This window comes from Drosophila gunungcola, unplaced genomic scaffold (assembly GCF_025200985.1).
Source record: "Drosophila gunungcola strain Sukarami unplaced genomic scaffold, Dgunungcola_SK_2 000026F, whole genome shotgun sequence".
Taxonomy (NCBI): Eukaryota; Metazoa; Arthropoda; class Insecta; order Diptera; family Drosophilidae; genus Drosophila; species Drosophila gunungcola.
The window spans coordinates 657,343-679,853 of NW_026453205.1; the positions used below are offsets into that span (position 1 = coordinate 657,343).

The following is a 22,511-nucleotide window of genomic DNA, read 5'->3' on the forward strand; positions in this document are numbered from 1 at the left end:
AATGGGTTCCAAACCATTCTCGGTATATCCGTGATATCACTTATGTTCGCTGATGATAACACATTTTGCCTCTCTATTTTAATATTATATAATGCTACTAAATTCTTATGGTCTGTTCCTCTGGCAAATTGAATAATTCCATTTTTTAATTTAGGCATTGAGTTCTTATTTTTGTATTTATTATGGGAGCGGGCTAAGGCAGGGTAAGAAATAAAAAAAAAAAAAATAACAAATAAAATAACCAGATACAGAAGACACTGTAAAGTGCAGGTGGCGAAACACCGAAATTGGCCAATACAGTAACCAGCAACGAATTGGTCAGAGTAATCAATTCACAAGAACATACAGCAGACAATGGGTGTGAGCAGCAATTAATACGAAACTTAGCAGAATCCTGAAGTGGGCCATTAAGCCAGAAAACGGGGAAATGCTGTACTTAAGTGGGAACATTTAGATGACCCGGAAGAAATACCACCGGTATAAAAAAAATCCTCCACCTTAGGATCGAGCAGTCACAGTCCAAGACAATTGAGAATCGGGAGTCGAAACAGAAACGACCGCGAGACCAAGTTAAGTCCACTACCGGCGAAAACAGTAATTGCGGAGGACCTATCCGAGTGATCGAATTTAGAACCCGATAGAAACCCACTATTTATATATCATGGGATCTACAACTTTGACGGAATCCGACAATACGGCAAACGTGGTAAACAACGTCGAAAGGGGGACATCACTAAAGTCTACAATGTTTTGTGCCTCATTACTGGACTCTTGATTTTTATATTGATTTTGAATTCCCTCCGAACGTACAAGCGATCTGTGCAGATTCGTCGTGGCCACGGACACGAACTGGAGAAAATCGTAGCTGTCACCGTCAATTGCCCAGAAAGGAGCCAGCACTAACATATCAACACGTGCACAAATAACAATTACATTATTACTAATTATTTCAATTTCGCCACTATAAAACTCGTTTGAACAATCAACAACACTCATCAATAAGAAATGAACAATTAAATACAAGCAAAAGACCAAAGTTTTTTAAATGGAATTGGAACCACCAGGAGAAACCACTGTTAGAAGTGCTTCCGTTAATTATCGCGAGTGCCGTTTTCACTCTTTTCTTCCTCCCTCGTATCGCAATAAAGCGAATACCTTTTTTTTTGTTTGTGAAAAATGACCACCATTGCTCAATTCTAAGAAATGTCAATTAACATAATTTTTTTTTATATAAATTAATTCAACAATTTATTAATAATGTGAAGTGCATTTGCACATATATATATATATTTATGAATATGTGTATAATTAATTTTCCAAACCCAGAATACCACAATGAGAGCTCTCGTCGATGGAAATAAAAAGGGGTAAGTGAGTTGCATTCGACATACTGTTAAGCGAACTTTTATGAAAAAAAAACAAGAAAGAAAGCAAACTTCGGCAAGCCGAAGTTCATATACCCTTGCAGCTATTAAATATTCTTTATTTTTCCGATTGTTCCTATGGGAGCTATATGCTATAGTCGTCCGATTTTGATGAAATTTAAAACGTAATTCTGAAATATTTGACTATTACTCTATGTCGAAGAACTAAAAAAAAAAATTAAAAAACAGCAAAGTTATAATTTTTTTCATTTATTTTTCCGATTCTTCCTATGGTAGCTATATGCTATAGTCGTCCGATTTTGATGAAATTTAAACCGTAATTCTAAAATATTTAACCACTACTATATGTCGACGAACTAAAAAAAAAATTTAAAAACAGCAACGTTATAATTTTTTTTTATTTTATTTTTCCGATTGTTCCTATGGGAGCTATATGCTATAGTCGTCCGATCCGGCTCGTTCCGACTTATATACTACCTGCAATAGAAAGACAACTTTTGGGAAAGTTTCATACAGATAGCTTTAGAACTGAGAGACTAGTTTTCGTAGAAACGGACGGACAGACGGACGGAGAGACGGACATGGCTAGATCAACTCTCCTAGTGATGCTGATCAAGAATATATATACTTTATAGGGTCGTAAACGTCTCCTTCACTGCGTTGCAAACTTCTGACTGAAATTATAATACCCTCTTCAAGGTTATAAAGATATATATATATATTTATATCCATGTCGGAGAGTATGTAGTGCAGCATCTCGACAGGTATGACCATGGGTTGCTGGTATACTAGATATACTAGATACTAGTTTTGGTAGATCGGAGACTCAGTTTGCGAGCTGAGGCCGAGTGTGGCTTCGTATGCGTTGCTAGGTCGGGTCTCTCTTTTTATTCTTCTGGTTTTTAGCGAAGCGTGAGATAGACGCGTGAGTGATTCTTAAGAGGCAATCATGAGCAACAAAGGCATGGAAGACTCGCTGCATTCAATTTAGTTCCGACAATCAAGAACCGAACGATCAAGTAACCCGCAATGACGACTTACAAGGGAATGACTTTAGTTTCCGCGACATATATATATACATATGCGTATTTGATCTAAACTAACTTCAAATATTATTCTTAAATTTATATTCATTCTTATTACAAATATTATATACACAGCTTAGAATATTTCTCAATTTAATTAATTTGGCACCTAAATTTAAACTTTTATTTGTAAATTTAATGTGCACCTATTTAAATGAAAAATTTGTTCAATAAATTATAATGTGAAGCAGAATTCAATAATGTCTTGGTAAACGTCTATAAAAGGGGGAGCGGGCGCAAATGGAAAAACTCAGGTCAAGAACAATGACGTAACTTGTTTGACGACATTGACAATAGGGGATCGCATTGCAGTGGCCGGCAGCGATCCATCGGCATTCGGAACGTATGAAGGGGCAGGGTAGAACAGCCACACGCTGCCGATCGAAATTCGGTCAAGCGCTTGAGATAGCTACTTGAGAAGCTTGGGGCAGCGACGACAAATGACAAAACGAACTGAACGAGCTCAATCTTTTTCCTAAGGCACTATAAAATCATTCTCGCTATGTAGGGGAGGGAGTGGTTTCCAAAGAACCCACCCCGTCCGGCGAGCTGAGCCGGCACCCAGTTTGCCTACCCAGGACGCAACTCCCTGGCCCAAGTCTTTTGGACTGGTCACTAATACACCGACGTAACATTTTCATACGAACCTTAAAGAGCCAAATGCTTTTTGCTTCTCATCTAACCAAATACGAATTAGAATCTAAAATTCGTTTGTATACACAATTTGCTGGTCTAACTGGCTTGAGTGGTCTTAACTTACATGCCGAATTGTTGGCATTATTCCACGGCCAATTTCCTTCACAATCTCTTCTTTGAACGTGCCACTTATTCATAGTGGCTTTCGTCACCAATAACCCGTTTTAGAGTCTCACCCCAGCATTCAATATACCTACAAAGGTAGGTCCTGCTTCTTATCTCTCTCCAATTATATATTATATACGGATTGCTAGAATCGTTTATTTTTACCTCCCGAAACAATCCACGCAAAATCGGGTTTTCTACTTTAACCACTCCATTCTGCAGAATGTGGGCATAAAAATCTGTCCCAAAAATCAGATCTCCAGTTCAGGGTCAGCCAAATTATAATTCTTCCATCTTGATTTGTCAACATTAACTGTGTTGACTGGAAGATTCCCATTAGCTTTGGAAGTACTTTAAAACTGTTGAAAATAACAAAAGTCACACTGTTAAATGTTTTTGTAATAAACAGAATTGCGTAATGTTAAAACGGAACTGGTATCGATTAATAGTTCGATTCCAAGTTCCGTGATCAATTGTGACACGCTTATTCTCTCCCGGAAGTTAGTTGGTTTCTGACATTGAGTGCGCAAATTAAGTCACTGGTAATTTTGTTTACAAAATTTATTTTTTTATTTTATATAACTTGCTTTTAAACCTTCTACTTCATTTATCTAATACAATTACTTTTTTTTTACATTCGAATTCTTAACTTCCAATCTCTTTCTCGATCCAAAATGGACTGCCGGCTTAATTCTAAAATCTTCTCCATCAAAACTCGGCCAGAAGCTTTTCTTTGAGCTTCAAGAACTTTTCCTTTTGTTTAGAATATAAGCTTAGGGTGAAATCATGGCACTCTTTTTTGAAATTCAAATATGCTGACCGATGCAAATTGTTTGGGCTTGGATCGCAATAGTTTGAACTTGGGACGCAATTGATTGGCCTTCGAGTGGAAGCTTTTGTTTACCTTAAGTTTGGTTTGTTTATCTTGGTAGGGAAACCGAGAGCGGACTCCAAAGCCAAAGGCATGGAGAATGACAAAGGCAAATGCAAAGGCATTGGCAAAGATCGCTTAAATTGGATTTTGAAAACTGTTTATTAATTCCATAAGCAGCCTGGTTTCACGGGTTGGTTAACTCGCATACTTGAAATAGAAAGTGAAGTCTAAAAGTGAAATTTAATTGTCTTGTTTTATGTTGTCTGGTTGAAACACGTAAAGTGTTTAATATAATATTTAACATTTTTCTATAGGTTATGGGCCCAGGCACAAAAACTGCTGATAAATAATAAAGAAATTTATTTGTTTCATATTTCTTGCGAATTTCGTAATACATTAACCCCGTTTCTGAATTTCACAATACATAGAGGGGACTTGCAAATTGCGTAATACATAGGCGACGTTGTTGAATTTCAAAGAACATGGACGCCGTTTTCAAATCTCACAATACATAGACGTTTTTTTTTTTTTTTAATTTTTCAATACATAGACGCCGCTTGTGAATTTCACAACATATAAACACTGCTTGCGAATTTCGCAATACATACGCACTGCTTGCGATTTTAACATCATATACACACTGCTTGTTAATTTCTCAACATATACATTCATGCTGCTAGTTTATTTCACAATAAATACTAAGGGATACGTGGTGTTTTACTTGTGTGGTTGGTGCTTAGTGCTTTAGATAAAATAAAAAAAAATAGAATATGAACAAAATGAATAAGGAAAAACGAAATATTATTCCATAATGGAGATAAATATTCAATTTGGAAGTTCAGAATAAGGAGCTTATTGAAGAGTATGATTTGTTAATGGTGATTGATGAAGATATAAAAGAAGTGACAGATGAAATAAAAAAGGCAGAAAGAAGTGCTAAAAGCATTATAATAGAATACTTGAGTGATTCGTTTCTTGCATTTGTGAACAAGGAAGATAGTGCCCAGAAAATATTCTATTTACGAGAGAAAAAGTTTAGCATCTCAACTTTCTTTGCGAAAGCAACTACTTGATTTGAAATTGAAGGCGACACTTTGCGAAATCACTTTCGTTTCTTTAATAATAAATAAACTGATAATAGATAAACTCAACTTATTGCTTCAGGGGCCAAGTTGGAAGAAATGGATCAAGTTTACCATTTGCTATTAACTCTTTCATCAAGTTATGATGGTGTTATAACAGCAAAAGAGACTCTGTCTTTGTAAAAACACGACTGCTTGATCAGGAAACCAAATTGAAAAGTGCAAGCAAAGATACAAGTGCTAAAGTCTTGCAGGCTATTGAAAATAAGGAATTAAATATCAATAAAAATAAAGGGAAAGAAACAATTTAAGAACAAGACCAAACAAAACTCAAAGTGTTTTCACTGTGGAAAACTTGGTAATTTGAAAAAAGATTGTTTTCTTTTGAAGAGGCCAATAGGTAATGAAAACGGAAAAGAACGAGGTTTCGAATTCATGATGAGGCAAGCTAATGATACATACTCAAGTGAAGTAGAATTCATAATAGATTCAGGAACATCAGACCACATAGTAAAGGACATCACTTTGTTTTCGGAATATGAGAAGTTAGATACAAATAAAACAATCGAAATTGTAAAGCGCGGAGAACATATAAAAGCAACTGCTTAAGGAGTGGTAAATCTCAGCAGCTCTGGGCGGAAAATAACGCTGCAAAATGTTCTGTTTTGCCAAGACATTCCGCACAATCTTCTGTCTGTTTAAAAGATGCAGGATGCAGGCATGACAATCGAATTTAACCCAAATGGAATAAGGATTGCGAAGAATGGTAACTTAGTATTCGATGGAGTGTGAGTTTAATGTACCAGTAATAAAATTTCAATTAAGTAGTAGAATTTACAGATCAAATTGTGTAAGTTATCGATTGTGGCATGAGATGTTGGGCCATATTAGTGGAAGAAAATTTTTAGAAATTAAACGAAATGGATTGTTTGAAGATGTTAATATTTTAAATCAAGTCGAATTAAATAAAGATTTATGTGAAGCTTGCATAGCTGGCAAACAATCTACTTCAAAATTTACAGAATTTAAAAATAAAGAGAATATCCAGAGGGCACTCTTTGTAGTCCATTCCGATGTGTGTGGTCCAATCACACCAGAAACAATTGATAACAAGAATTATTATGTTGTCTTTATTGATCAATACCCACATTATTGTGTAACATATTTAATAACATACAAGTTAGATTTTTTTTTGTTTTCAAAGATTTTGTTGCACACTTTTATTTTAAAAATAGTATACTATATATCTATACATTGATAATGACAGGGAATACCTTTTTAATGAGATGCGTTAAATTTGCGTCGAAAAAGGCATACGCTATCATTTAACGGTTCCTCACACTCCACAATTGAATGGTGTATCAGAATGGATGATTAAAACAATCACCGAGAAGGCTCGCTCAATGATCAAAAGTTCTAAACTGAATAAACTCTTTTGGGGTGAAGCTGTTTTAACAGCAACGTATTTAATTAACAGATTTGCGTTGCAAAATGTAAAGAAAACACCGTATGAAATGTGGCATAATAAAAAGCCAGTTTTGAAATATGTAAAAATATTTGGTTCAACGGTGTATGCACTTAATAAAGTTCGAAAACGTAAAGATGAAAAATCAATCAAAACAATACTTGTTGGATACGAACCAAATGGTTATAAATTGTGGAATGCAGTGTCGAGGAAGTTTATGACAGCAAGGGATGTTCTGGTGCATAACTTCATAACCTTGAGTCAAGAACTGTACAAAAAATTCAAAATGAATCAAGTTCTGTTTCTAAAAATACAGAATAAGAAGAGTCGGTTTTTCCATTAAAGGAAAATAATGAATCTGATATTTCAGAGGAGGTGCAAGTAATTAAAAATTCCACAAATCAAGAAGTACCGATCCAGTTGTTGAAACTAGTGATAAAGTAAATAAAATTAGACGCCGTGGAAGAATGAAGGGTAAACCGAAATTATCATATAGATTTTTGGAAATATGTCTGATTTATACTCAAATCTGTCTAAATGACATCCTTTTTTTGAAGAAATTAAATTTGGTGATGACAGAAATTTATGGGAAGAAGCCATACAAAATGAACTTGACTCTCATTTTGAAAATAATACTTGGTGTATTGTTCAAAAGCCTAAAGACAAAAATATAGTAGATTGTAAATGAGTATTTAATATAAAACATGATGAGTGTGGCAATTTAGTTAATTATAAAGCCAGGCTAGTGGCGAAAGGGTTTACTAAAGAATACATGACAGATTACAATGAGACGTCTGCACCAGTTGCACGAAATTTAAGTTTAAGGTTTTTATTAGCACTTTCAAATTAACATGACTTATTGGTTCATCATATGGACGTTAAAACTGCTTTATTGAATGGAATACTTAAAGATGAGATTTACATGATGGTTCCAAAAGGCTTAACCCGTGTGGAAAGGAAAAAATTTTGTAAACTTAATAAAGCCATTTATGGTCTCAAACAGGCAGCAAGGTGCCTGTTTGAGATATTTGAAATCGTATTAAAAGAAGTCTGATTTAAAAAACTTAGGTGTTGATTGTTGCATATATATTCTTAATAAAGGGGATATATCTCAAAACATTTATATATTATTATACGTAGATGATGTAGTAATCGCCACTAAGAATCCTGATACAATGTCTAACTTTAAATCGTCCCATCTCAGTGGACTGATTTCTATTAATTTGAATACACACATAAATGAAAAACATTTTACAGCTACCAATGATTTGAATTTGTAAACAAAAATAAAATGTGTGCTGAAATATTATAAAATATATTATAACATATAATATTCATATTTTTATCATAACCCAATAGTAAATACTCCCATATTCTTAGGGTACCAAGTTTGAAAAGAAACAAAAGGCAAAATGTTCTTGAGGCGCCGTGTATGAGGATGCATGATCACGCATACATACAAAGACCAATTCAAGCGCAGGGCAACCTTCTTCAAATAGCGAAAATGAAAATGAGAATAAGAATGAGAGAACTGAAAATTTAATACTGTTTTGTATTAACGATGCGAAAACTTGTGACTGCAGTAGTTCTACGATGTTAAATTGCGAATTTGTGAAAACTATTTCGAAAGCGCGACGAAAAGGAGTGGCTACGATGACGTTCGATTGATCACTGACTATTATATTTCAATACTTTCTCTTAGAACCTAACTTATGCTATGGTGGCGAGAGACGGGGCGAATTCGCAAGAGCGAACGGACGAAAGCTTTATTGGCTCCCGCTCTCGCCCTACAACTAGTGATATTAATACAAGCGCCAAGTGCGCAAACACCGCCCCCTCTGAAGGGACGACGTCCTTCAGCCGAGAACGGGCAACAGGGCCAGTCGGTGGACAGCTCGTCGATATTCCCCGTCCTGCCTCCTGACGTCCGCCACGCGAACCTTACTATCGGCGCCGGCGTGCACCGCTACCACTCGTCCAATCCTCCACTGCTGGGGCGGAAGGTTGTCTTCTGCGACGACGACGAGCGCTTCCACGACGAGGTTGGGCTCCCCCTGGTGCCACTTGGACCGCTGCTGGAGGCTGGAGATGTACTCCCGGGACCATCGCTGCCAAAACCTGTGCCTGAGAGACGAGACACCTCGCCATCGTCGCAAGCAGGTCAGGCTGATCTGGTCCGGGAGCGCCGCTGATGGTGGGGCCAGAAGAGGGCCGCCGATGAGCAGGTGCCCGGGGGTCAGGGCCTCGCCGTCGTTCGGGTCGCTGCTTAGAGCGCCGAGGGGCCTGGAGTTGAGCACGGCCTCCACGCTGGTGAGCAGAGTTCCGAGCTCCTCCGCGGTCAAGAGGTCTTGGCCTACCGTCCGAAGGAACAGGTGCTTTGCAGACTTCACACCTGCCTCCCATAGTCCGCCGAAGTGCGGTGCTCTGGGCGGTATGAACGCAAACTCGCATCCTTTTTTTGATGCGAATGTTTCGATACCGCCCTCCTGCTCACCCAGACGGGCTCAGAACTCTCTCATGTGGCGATCTGCGCCGACGAAATTGGTGGCGTTGTCGCACCACACCTTCTCCGGAATCCCGCGACGAGTCACGAACCTTTGAAATGCCAAAAAGAACGCATCAGTGGTTAGGTCAGACACTAATTCTAAGTGGACCGCTTTGGACGCAAAACAGACGAACAAGGCCACGTACGACTTGTACGGTGGCTTACCACAGATACGATACGTTGTGCTGAAGGGACCACAAAAATCAACGCCACAAATGTTGAACGGGCGGAGAGCTCGAAGTCTATCTCCTGGCAAAGCAGGGCATGCACGACCGAACTGTTCGTCGGCAGACTTCTTGAGCATTAATTAGCCAGATTTTCTCGCGCAGACGACTTACGAGAGCTCGTGGGCCAGCGTGACAGTTCGTAAAGTGCAGGTATGACACATAGGATCTAACGAACTGTGAGCTTTTAGACAGCAACAACGGGAATTTGGCTTCGTACGGGATAGGAGCATTCAATAACCGACCCCCAACCCGTAGCAATGTCGAGGAGCACCAATCTAATTTATTTTCCTGAAGAAAAGGGTTTAGCTTTTGAATATTCGTTGCTACCGGCTTATTTTTCCGAATTTTACTTATGTCGTCCCTGAATTCGTAAAATTGGATAGCTTCGACAATTTTATCAAAAGCGAAATCCAGTTCTCTTGGCGAAATACTTTTTTCAAAGGGCTTCGACACCTTTCTGCACCTTTGAATAAAACGAAAAACCCACACGAAAACTCTCAGAAGCTTCAGGTGCGACGAAAAGGACTCTATTTTCTGAAGCAAATAATTTGGCTCTGGACTGACTACGAGAGCTATTGCCGATTTGCGTAGCTCCATCGACATTACATCAGCCGGCAGTTCGAAATGTTTATTTACAGGCCAATTATTTTCTGAGTCTAGCAAGAACGAAGGCCCACCGAACCAAATGAACGTTGTAAGCTCCTCTACGTCACATCCTCGGGACACTATGTCTGCTGGGTTGACTTTCGTGGGAACGTGTCTCCAAATTGCTTTCTCCGACCACTCCTGAATTTCTGCAACCAGGTTCGAAACAAAAACTGACAACGACGATGGATTGGTTTTGATCCAGTGTAAAGTGATCTCGGAGTCTGACCACAGAAAAACATTCTCAATGGGACAATTTAGCAATGGCCTGACACGATTATAGAGATCTGCTAAAAGGTGAGCTGCGCACAGCTCAAGGCGAGGCAAAGATTTCGTCTTGAGGGGAGCTACTTTCGATTTGGCGGTCAATAAAGACACTTTCAAACCTTCAGCAGTTTAAGTCCCAACGTAGATGCACGCTCCATACGCTCGCATGGAAGCGTCAGCGAAACCATGCATTTGAATCGGGACTTGTGGATCTGTGCTGACGAATCGCGATACCTTAATTTTAGGCAGCTGCAGAAGCGTCGCTTTAAACGTCTCCTACGACGTGAGCAACTGCATCGGTAGCGACTCGTCCCAATCTAATTTTCGAAGCCACAGTTCCTGCAACAACATCTTTGCCTTTGTGACCAAAGGACACAAGAGGCCAAGTGGGTCGAAAAGTCGAGCAGTCACCGACAAATATTTCGTTTTGTCGCGCGAAGATCCAGGAAGAGTCAATCCAACAGAAATTGAAAGTAATCTTTAACCGGTACCCAAACACGCCAAGGGTCTTGGTTACGTCTGAAGTTGCCATAAGTGGCATTACAGCGCCAAAAGGGTTGCGGCTGGCGACTGTCCTATGTAACGGTGTTCAAACTTAAAGATTTTTCAGAGCCGCACAAATTTACGACCACTCTAGAATGATTCTCGTACTCCTACTAGAGCTGAAATTTCGATTAGCTTCGTCCACCACTCACTTAGAGGTATACATCTTTGACGTCGGCCGCAAGGGCAAAACTTATCCAATCTAAACCGAAGCAGAGTTGAGTACAGCTCCTCTACCACAGTTGGGCCTACCATCAAGATGTCATTCAACGCTACCTGCGTAGAAGTACGGCTCGATGCATCGAAAACTACTCTCAACTGAGTTGAAGTACTTTGTGGCCGCAGAACGGGCAACAGGGCCAGTCGGTGGACAGCTCGTCGATATCCCCGTCCTGCCTCCTGACGTCCGCCACGCGAACCTTACTATCGGCGCCGGCGTGCACCGCTACCACTCGTCCAATCCTCCACTGCTGGGGCGGAAGGTTGTCTTCTGCGACGACGACGAGCGCTTCCACGACGAGGTTGGGCTCCCCCTGGTGCCACTTGGACCGCTGCTGGAGGCTGAGATGTACTCCCGGACCATCGCTGCCAAAACTGTGCCTGAGAGACGAGACACCTCGCCATCGTCGCAAGCAGGTCAGGCTGATCTGGTCCGGGAGCGCCGCTGATGGTGGGGCCAGAAGAGGGCCGCGCGATGAGCAGGTGCCCGGGGTCAGGCCCTCGCCGTCGTTACCTGCGTAGAAGTACGGCTCGATGCATCGAAAACTACTCTCAACTGATTTGAAGTACTTTGTGGCCGCAGAACGCATTGGTGCGGAATGAAATAGTGCGGAGTATACGGAATTTTGTCATTGGTGGAGGACTTGTGGCCCAGTGAAACATATTCCTCCATGAATTCAATATACATCTTCTTCAGCGAAGGGTCCTTTGACAATTTCCTTTCTAGCGACAAAAATCTACTTTTCGCAACTTCGTATGAAGAACCAAGAGTATTTGGGTCAGATTTAAACGGCAAACGAACCGAAAATCTACCGGACGACAATCTTTGAGTATATTTCTCAAAGTGTTGTTGACAGAGTTGTTGCTCAGGAGTATGAACTTTAGCCTTGGGCGGCAAGTCCTCCACAGACCAAAATTTCTGCAGGGTTGTGTCAATTGACTCCAACGCTTCCTCCTGGCAGCTGAGATGTACCATTTTTTCAGCGTTTTTCCAGAGGCACATCTCCCTGACACTATCCAGCCGAGAACTGTCTTTTGTAAGATGGGGAATTCAGGCCCCTGCTTTATCTGGCCAATAGATAAAAGTTCAAAGAATGTTTCAGCGCCGATAAGCATATCTATTTTTTGGGGCTTGAAGAAGAATGGATCTGCCAACTGAATATTTTCAGGCACCCTCCACCCCCTGGTGTTCACCGCTTGATCCGGATGATAACCAAAAATATTTTTCATAATCCAAAAATCGGACGACAATTGGCTGTTCTCTACTCGCGACTTCACAATCGTGTGTATTTATTTTTGTGGCTTGGGCATTAGTTCCACCAATGCCTCGCAAGCTCATGCACACGTTTTTCTTGTAATTTTACAAAGTTTATTTGTGAACCAGAGTCGAGCAACGCTCGAGCTAATACAAACTCGCCGCTTTTTGTTTGGACGCTCACAACAGCAGTTGCAAGAATGACTCGATCCGATGAATTCGCATGCAAAACATGCGACGTGGATGGAGACTCCTGCATGAGCGTGGGCTGAGAAGGAGGTGGCAACGCGAGATTTGTGTTTGGGGCATATATGTGTAGCAAAGTGTGATGTGAGGAATTGCACACTCTACATCTGTTCGACTTGCATTTTTTCACAGTGTGACCCTTTCTTAAGCAGTTAATGAATAAGGGTGCTCTGTTAGCGAAATCGAATCTTTGCTGAACTGTTAGGGCTGCGAAGGAAGCGCAGTTTCAAATCTGATGTTCAGCTGAGTTGCAATACATGCATTGAACAGAGTCGTTCCTGGCAGCGACAAACGAAAAACTCCTATTTCCATTCTTCTTAGGGTTAGATTGGGTCTGCTGAACAGTTTTGGGCTTGGAAGCCTCTTCTGCTACCATGTGTTGGTATTCGCTCCAAAGTGGAAGCGAAGTATAATCTAACTGTTCTTCCCATTTTCTTTTAGTTCCTGCATCGACCTTGCTCATTACCAGATGTATTAAAATAGCATTAGTAATGCGTCTATCATCCCCAATAGACAGCAAGGAGTCATACAAGGCTGTGATCGTGTCGATGAGGGTTCTCAAGGCTGTAGCTGAAGGCTGGGAAATTTTTTGCAAACTAAAAAATGTCGATATGTTGTCAAAAAAAATAAGACAATCATTATCGTACACCCGCTTCAGGCTAGCAAGGGCTTTGGGATAATTTTCCGCAGTGACTTGAAAGGCCCTAACCTAAACACGACATTAAATGATTGAATTTTTCAATATCGTGTAAAGTGTCGTCTTTGTCAACGAAAGATTCGAAAAGGCTTATAAAATTTTTAAATTCGGAGTGTTTTCCGCTCCGTAGACGGCATTGAGGCGGGCGATTTGCTGGCGGAGCGGATTTCTCGATATTATTTTGTTTGCACTTGTTTAAAATTGAAATCAGCAATGACTTTGTCATTACGGCCCTCTCTTCCAACTCTTCGCGGTATACGTCTTTTGTATCTTTCACTTCTATTTGGTTTTGCAAAAGGGAAGCATTTTCAATGTGCGTATTTAGAATCTCTCATCGACACTCAAGCTCGACCGGATTTACTGATAATTTGGCTTCTTTTAAGTGGCGATAAGTTCGGTTAATACTTTTAATGCAAACATCTCGTTGGTGTTTAAGCTCTTCGATATCCTTAGTTGCCATTGCGTTTATTTGTATTTATTTGGTTGGTATCGAAGAGGTGTTGAATATTTATTTTTTATTAAATTATTTATTTGTTTAATAATATAATAAAAAATCAACGAGTAATATACCGATCGCACACGGTGTAAGGGAGCTAAGTGTCGAGAGAATTACAGCGAAAAATCTCTAAATAGGGATTTTATATTTTTTAAGTAAACCCTGCGACAGTATATGCCGCACGCACGCACTGTAGGGGAGCTAACGCTCAAGCTCAGGCGTACCGAAAAAACGAACAAACGTTTAGGCAGACCGAAAATTGCACTGCTGCAGCGATCGAGAACGAAAACGACCAAAGATAACTCGAAATAGCGGCAGCAGTGTCAGTGTGCGTGTGTATGTGTACGCGGCTAGCGGCTCTTCCTAGGCAAATGCTAAAGGAGAATTATACACTGACCGATAACTAAGGGCAACGAATATATAAGCCTGGCGCCGAAATGCGCGCAAAAATTAGGAAAAGCGCGGGAAAATTCTGAAAAGCGCGGGAAAATGTGCGGCAAAAGTTATTGCCGCTAATTTTTTTTTTGAGAGCTACACTTTTCACAATTTGCACTTTTTTTTTTTTCAGCAGTTTTATTTATACCTTAAATTGGTGCTCACTACGACGAAAGTTGGGGGAATTAAGTTCGCACTAATTGGGTCGACGACGAGTATTTTATTTGCTTGTTTATGGTCCAAAGCGATTTACATATAATTCGAAATATATTATGTTTAATGCAGAATTTTGGTTGTTAGTACATTCAAATTTTTATTTCTTGGTTAGAATGCTCACTTTCTACCGATTTTTACACGAATGCAAATAGTTGAAATATGGGCCAAAACACAATTAACAAAACGCCACAGATTAACTTTAAACTTTTGGCACTCTATACCTGGTTGGCCGACTTGATAATTGCAACTTCCTTTTTAACTTCCATTTGGCGGCAGCAGCAAATTAAGCAATTAAATATGCCGAAACGTCAGGCGCAACTTCAAGGAACGGCAGAAAATTTCCAGCGACGAAATATTGTTGAATTTAATTTATCGGCCGAATCGACACGAATAAATTGATTTTGGTTTTTGTTGGTAATGTTTATAGTTTTTCATAGAAAAACAATTAAAACTCTCGAACTCTACTGCTAATCACGTCGGGGTCACCATGAAAATTTAATACTGTTTTGTATTAACAACGCGAAAACTTGTGACTGCAGTAGTTCGACGATGTTAAATTGCGAATTTGTGAAAACTATTTCGAAAGCGCGACGAAAAGGAGTGGCTACGATGACGTTCGATTGATCACTGACTATTATATTTCAATAATTTCTCTTAGAACCTAACTTATGCTACGGTGGCGAGAGACGGAGCGAATTCGCAAGAGCGAACGGACGAAAGCCTTATTGGCTCCCGCTCTCGCCCTACAACTAGTGATTTAAATACAACCGCCAAGTGCGCAAACAAGAACAAAAAACCCGAATGCACACGAAGCGCTGGGGCCTGCTGCTGAGAGCACCGGGCTCCTCCCGATAAAAAGTTTTTGTGTCCAAATTCGTTGTATGAAATGACCAGTCTATATGTTGTATGGTTAGTGGTCCACCGAAGCAGAATACATGGCCTTATTTGAAGGTGTTAGAGATGCATAGTTTCTCAAGTCTTTAGTAAATGAAATTAAATTTGACTTAGAAGGTCCAATAACTATATATGAAGACAACCAAGGTTGTATAAGTATTGCCAACAATCCTATTTGCCACAAGAGAACAAAACAAATTGACATTAAATACGATTTAATAGAGAACAAATTGAAAAGAAACTAATTTGTTTTAAGTATATTCCCACAGGCTTTCAATTGGCTGACGTTTTAACCAAACCATTGCCGGCAGCTCCATTTATCATCATAAGACGCGAACTGAGACTTTCTGACTGATTAAAGGCACCATTTATTAATCATTTACAAAACAAAAAAAAAAACAAAAAACAACATTTCCAACACATCGAAATATGTTGTGTCCCATACCATACCAAACCAAATTTTCTATTTACCCACCACCTCAAAATTACTAACTACTTTTCCCTTAACTCGCTCATTTATTTCTCACGAAATATTTTGAACGTCAAATTCCAACTCGCTAAGGGTTAAATCAAAATCTACACTGCAAGCCCAAAATTTTGTTTTTAATTCTGAAATATATTGCCAGCGGAACCTTTCATTTAAATATTCCCTAAGCTGCTTCATTTTAAGTTCTATGAACAGATGTCTATGCTCTTTTTTAACCTCTGCCTCTTTTTAAAGAGCCTCTTAGTCAATCTTTAACTGATTAACTGTCGACAATACCTCATACCCCTTCTTTTTATAATATTCATGGCCTACTGGAACAAGCTTAAATAAAAAGGTATAATTTGCTATCAATTCTATATCCTCGTTTGAAAAATTTCTACAACCTTTTTCGATAATTTTCCTACAGGCTTTGTTTATTGCTGACTGCCTTTAAATATTATCCTGCTTTTGTGCTGGTTGCTGGTGTCTTCGCTGTTTTCATCGTTGCTGTAGATGCTGCTGTTGTCTTGGCCTCTGCTGTATATGCTGCTGCTTGTTGATACTGCTGTTGTCGATGCTGACGTTATCCTTACTGCTGCTGTAGACGGTGCTGAAGATTCTAAATTGGGTTTTTCGATTTTTATTTTTTGTTGTGTTTGATTATTTTTAATGCACTTGTATTTTTGTAGTATCGCACACTAAATGTTCACTTATCACAAAAACCGTATTAGCTGATGTTTATGGCCTCAAGCACGTTTTACCACGATTTTAAAAAAACAGGTTATATAGCAACCTTTAACTTTATTTCAATCCAATGTACCCGACCGATAATCTCCAACACGCCGAAACAAAAAAATCCAACAACAACTATTGCAGCGACGGTCAAGCGAAAACGAAAAGTGGTCACCGCTGCAGCTGCTTATGGCTGGGAATATTTTACCAACTATTATTTTGCGACTTCAACGAGAAATGGGTTAAGAGGTCGAAAGTGATTGCAAAAACAATTTTTAATATTTAACAAATTTAGCATCCTATTGCGGATCAAATAGGTAATGTGTTTGTATATGTAAACGTTAATAATTTGTAAATTGGTCAATTTTGTTAAGAATATATTGTGCACATGTGTGTGTGGATACGTATGCACCAAGAATTGAAAACGCAGTGCAATTTTTCGGCACAAAACAATTAATATTACATTTTATTTTTGTCTACAACTCTAGCTTTCAATTTTTTGCACAAATACCTCAGCTCTGCGTTCGGATCTTTTAATCCGTCTGCCACTATACTCATGCAATCAGCGGAATCGCAGGGATCCCTCGGTGATGGCAGTATTGGCGAAGTCAGAAAACACGGTATTTCGCGACCGGCAGGATATGTTAGAAATTTGCGTTTGCGCAACTTTTATTTAAATACGGTGAGAGTCCTTAAAAGCGCCACACGAGATTTTGAGCAAAATAGATGCACTTCTTATTTGCCATCAGCTATTGAATCGAGATAGATACATCGCTGGTGTCCTTTAACTTTATTTCAATCCAAAGTACCCGACCGATTGCAGGGTAGCGCGTCACTTGGTGAACCAACAACAACTATTGCAGCGACGGTCAAGCAGAAACGAAAAGTGGTCACCGCTGCAGCTGCTTATGGCTAGGATTATTTTACCAACTATTAATTTGCGAGTGCAACGAGAAGAGGGTTAAGGGGACAAAAGTGATTTCAATAAAAATTATTTATATTTAACAAATTAAGCATCCTATTGCGGTTCAAATAGGTAATGTGTTTGTATATGTTAATAATTTGTAAATTGGTAAATTTTGGTTAGAATATATTGTGCACATGTGTGTGTGTGCAATATAGAAAAGTGTTTAATGCGTGCAATCTAGCTCTACCATGGACACGTTTGCGCCAAGAATTGAAAGCGCAGGGTAATTTTTCGGCACAAGACAATTAATATTATATTTTTTTTTTGCTTTGAACTCTAGCTTTCAATTTTTTGCACAAATACCTCAGATCTGCGTTCGGATCTTTTAATCCGTCTGCCACTATACTCATGCAATCAGTGGAATCGCAGGTGATGGCAGTATTGGCGAAGTCAGAAAACACGCGACCCGCAGGATTTGTTAGAAATTACTCTTCCTTAAAAACCGTGAGAGTTTTTAAAAGCACCACACGAGATTTTGAGCAAAATAGATGCACTTCTCATTTGCCATCAGCTATTGAATCGAGATAGATACATTTTCCATATGCGTCAATGCTAGCGTCGCAGAATCCGTGGATCTCAATAGCACCATTTGGATGCAACGCACGTTGAGGAAACTTGAATTGCTGAGTACGACCCATTTTAGATGACAACTTCAGCCATGATGTGTTGAGTGCCTCAGGAAAGCTCTCATCCCACTCCAACTTCTCTCTCCAGACTTGATGCAGGAAGATCTTGGCCTTGGCAACCACAGGACCAATGCGACCAAGCGGATCGTACACCCGAGCAATTGCAAATTCGTAAATTATTGACAAGTTTGTTCATCGCATAAGACGTCCTGGTCTCAACGAAGATGTTTAAATGGCCACTCAGATGCTTATCAGAAGTATCCAAATGAGCAACTAAATTACAAATTACATCGTCCACCAAGTTGTCCTCACTTTCTCCAATCATCGATAGTTTTGGTCTGATGCGAGTTGGTGGCAGACTAAAAATTTGGTCCTTGGATTTGCGCAGCATCCTGTCGTACTACTACGCCAGCATCCAGGTACACGTGCTATTATACTAGACTTCATCGGAAAAATTTGCATTCTGGTACGCGAGCGCTGCTCGCGAACATGCGTCTTCAATTTTGGCCAATATGCGTCATTTGTTTCCGAGCTAAACCACAATTATATGAACATTTAATGGCTTTCCTACCTAAGGATCGTGTAAACGTTAATGGTTACTGGTCTGGATTTCTGCAGACCATTTTGATACAAAATAGGAGTTCGAAGCAAGGTGCCTGTAGAAACGTACGTTTGCGTTTTTATTTTTTTCGCGACGAAAGCGATCCACCTGGAGCTTGTTCAGGATCTTTCAACACAGGCATTCTTGGGAGCATTGAAGCGGTTTATTCTTACCAGAGGCAAGCCTGCACGGATATGGTCAGATAACGCTACGATCTTCGTTGGAGCTAAAAACGAGCTGGCTGAACTGAAGAATTTATTCCTGGCTGGCCCCCACATTCGAGCTATAGAGAAATTCTGCCTGGAAGATTCAATTAATGGCGTTTCATTCCTCCTCGTTCGCCTCACTTTGGAGGCCTTTGGGAGGCTGCAGTAAAAACGACCAAATTTCGTTTCCATCGTTCTGTTGGCCCATCTTTATTATTGTTCGTTTGCCACTTTGGGGCAAATATCAACTCACTCCCTCTTTCTGAGAATCCAGCAGATCTTAAGGTGCTAGCTCCTGCTCACTTTTTTGGCACAGTTCCGCTGGTGTTGTACTCTGAGTATGATGTCACAAAGCTGAATTTTAACCGTTTGGACCGCTGGCAGAGAATTGCTTATTTTTAACAAATCTTCTGGTCACGGTGGCATGAAGAGTATTTAACCAAACCTGCGCTACAAGTCAACGATGTCGTCCTGGTTCAAAACGAGAAGTTGCCTCCTCTTGCCAGGGTCATGGAATTGGTGCCTGGATCTGATGGAGTTGCTCGTGTCGCAGTGATACGAACATCAACTGGAACCACTCGAAGAGCTGTCCGCAAGTTGTGCGTGCTGCCGAAGCAAGATCTGGTTGAAAGCTTTGGTCATGTTCGGTCATGGCGCATCTTAACGTTAATTTAGTTCTCGATGCTTGCTTTTGTCTTTGCTATTTGCCCTGTGTGGCTCTCTTTCAATTGCTGTAATTGCTACTCCTTTCTAAATTCTTTTCGGCAATCGCCGCCTGGCCCTTTGTCCACGGCAAGAATCTATTTAGTTTTTAGTTCGATTTTGTACTCGCTCGCTAAAGGCACGGTCGCAGATCGCCTGCCTATTCTTTTCGTTTTACTTTCGCTAGTTAAAATTCACAGACAAATCGGTCTGCCTGCCCAACCAACTTATCTTAAACATAAACATTTAAACTTTGTAAATAAGGCATTGGTGCCATATAAAATAAACTTGGAAATTTGTGAGGTTTTATTTTATTTGGACATCACAGAGGTTAGCGTTATTGAAAAAGCTCACTGGCCCAACAAACGGCAATTGCCTTATGCTGATGTTACTTAACGATAATGAAGTAGAAGTTTGTGAAAGGTTTGCCTCTTTGCTCGTTCACATTAATGCGCACAAAGGAGCTGGTGAGTTTTTCGTTGCTGATGCAGGGCGCTATAATTGACATAGAATGGCAGTATCATCAGCAAATATTGATGTTGTTGTAAGACAGTTGTCGGTAAATCTGCTACAAGCAAGCACGCTACCTTAAGGTACTCCAGCTTCAATTGGTTAATATTCAGAGAGAAAATCGTTCGATATTTTTTTGTCACAGCAAAATCAATTAAATCTGGAAGCTTTCTGGGATGTGTTGGCCAGAATGTAGGAGTGCATAGTGAAACGTAGTCCAGATTTTGCATGTTTTGATCGTTGCGTTGCATAGTTGCCTTCTTTTAAAGGTCACAAGGTCAGATCCCCTGTGCGTATGCGTGGCATTATAGTCTTCTACTGCTATGAAACGATCTCTAAGTGAATTGTAGATATCACCAGAAAAGCAAGAACGTAGTTGACACTTTATGTAGCTTGCAAATATTATTGTGCAAACCTTTGGTGAGAGTGATATTTGATGCGGTCTCATATGCCGAATAATTGGATCCAAAGAACGTGTAACATTGTATTTGGAAGTTATATTTGTTTGTAAGGTCCGTTTCTTCAAGCAACATTATTTAAACTGCTGAGATGCAAGCATCTGTATCAATATATTTTGAATTTAATTAAGGTTTTGCATGGTGGTTTTTATGAATGACATAAAGTTTATCTTACTTTGTTGCAAAGTTAGATATTGCTTTGTGGCTGAGCCAAGCCTGCTGGATTTTTTCGTTTCTTGGCTCTGCGTTAGTTGTTTTTGTTCTTAGGTCACTGGAATAGAATATGCCGTTGGTGGTGATTGAAGGTCCAATCAAGAATCTGGGTGCTCTGCCGAAGAAAACTTCAGGTGTGGTTTGCGGTGTAAGGTGAAAGGTTTGTGTTGTCTGGGAGCGTGCCGTTGACGCACGATAAATACGATTCTTTAGCTCATTGTGTTTTCTTTGGTGGCAGATCAAGGTTTGAAGTCGTGGCAGTCTCCGGAGGCTACACAGACTGACCTAAGGATGCAGTAAGAGCTGGTGAGGCCATATTCCCGGAAGATTGTACATTGCCTTGGCGTTTCCGTTTATGGGACTCTTCTTAGATGATCCTACGGTGCAGAAGGTAATGCATCTTGCAGATCGGATGTACTTCGTTTTCTTTAAGGTTCTGCTGCCTGGCTTCAGCTGACTTTTAAAAGTGGTTGTGGATTTCTGTTTCTGTTTATCATGATTATCACATTTTTGGCAAGGAATCCATTTTCATTTAGACCTCTGGGATTTCAGTGGGTTCAATATCGGGTTCTATTTCTTTTAGAACAACTTGCAATCCTTTGCTGCTTTAAAGCTGGTATTTTGAAACGACTCAGAAATCTTTTTCTATTTTAGTTTAGTTTAGTTTCACTTTTACTTCCTTTGTTATGGGAAATAGCATGAAACAGAACATGACTAGGGCATTCGAATTCTTCTCCCGAATAATTATAGGTGGGGCTTTGATTTTCATTAAGCTAATTATACAGGTTTCGTCTGTATGATCGTCGATATCTCGGAAACTCGGAAAAACTTGAGTTTTGGGATTTGGCATGCAGATTCTAGTTTTTCTTACGCAGCGGAAGTTTATTTCAAAACGGAGCTACGCCAACTCTAACGCCCAAAAATTGCAAAACACTTAACACGTTTGTCAAGTCGCTCTAAGACATATACGACCCTTGGATTCTGCGTGTGTGTTTTGGTCATATCTATCGGTAGACACAACAATTTTCATTTTGTTTTTAAGTCCTAATGTGGTTTTTAAGTCCTCTGCCTCCGCTCTGCCGCGCCTTCTGCCGGTAATCGCTGCAACAGAGAGACAGAACGAAAGAACTGTTAGCAGGGTATGGGGGTGTTGCAGGCTCTTAGCTTCTAGTGTTGGCTATCCAGTTCGACAGATTGCGCCACCTAAACATCGATGATTTTGTAGGGAAATACTTACATAGTTAGAAGTTTGTTTGTTGGGTAGCTGCGCCGTAGAAGTTCCGACGTTGTGCTGCCGCCTCTGCCAAATAGCTCACACACTACCCCTTCTAAACTCTTGCCTATAACCATCCTCGTTCCCCAACAATAATCTCACCTCAGAACGGGCCACTCGGACCGTTCCGAGATTTAGTCTGCTTGGGTGTAAACAAATAACCTAGTCTTAAACGGTGGGCTCAGACAATGGGAGACCGTCTGTTTTAATCTAGCCATACCTGGGTACAGTGGTTCTTTGCCCGGGCGGACCTTTCCCTTCTCTGCAGCTCGTGGGATCTAATATGGAGAAAATAAATATTAAAACAAACCTAAAAATTCGAGAGCCATGTGCGAATGCCAGCACTTCACCCAAAAGTGCACTTAAGGCTAGCTCACCAA

At 40.1% G+C, this 22,511-nt stretch overlaps 2 protein-coding genes across 5 annotated transcripts in view; one reads left to right on the plus strand and one right to left on the minus strand.

Moving 5' to 3' along the window:
* Positions 1 to 22,511, minus strand: part of LOC128263906 (mitogen-activated protein kinase ERK-A) — a 250,603-nt gene that overhangs the window by 141,784 nt on the left and 86,308 nt on the right. The gene's annotated exons all lie outside the window — the stretch shown is intronic.
* On the plus strand, positions 8,179 to 9,419 carry LOC128263908 (uncharacterized). Its single transcript, XM_052999188.1, has 2 exons — positions 8,179 to 8,866; positions 8,900 to 9,419. The coding sequence occupies exons 1-2, from the start codon at positions 8,405 to 8,407 to the stop codon at positions 8,960 to 8,962; spliced, it is 525 nt and encodes a 174-aa protein (XP_052855148.1). The 5' UTR covers positions 8,179 to 8,404; the 3' UTR covers positions 8,963 to 9,419.

Coding starts and splice junctions, on each gene's coding strand:
- LOC128263908 (XM_052999188.1), top strand. CDS start 8,405: ATGCTATGGTGGCGAGAGACGGGGCGAATTCGCAAGAGCGAACGGACG. Junction 8,867..8,899: donor AAGCAGGTCAGGCTGATCTG/GTCCGGGAGCGC, acceptor TGGGGCCAGAAG/AGGGCCGCCGATGAGCAGGT.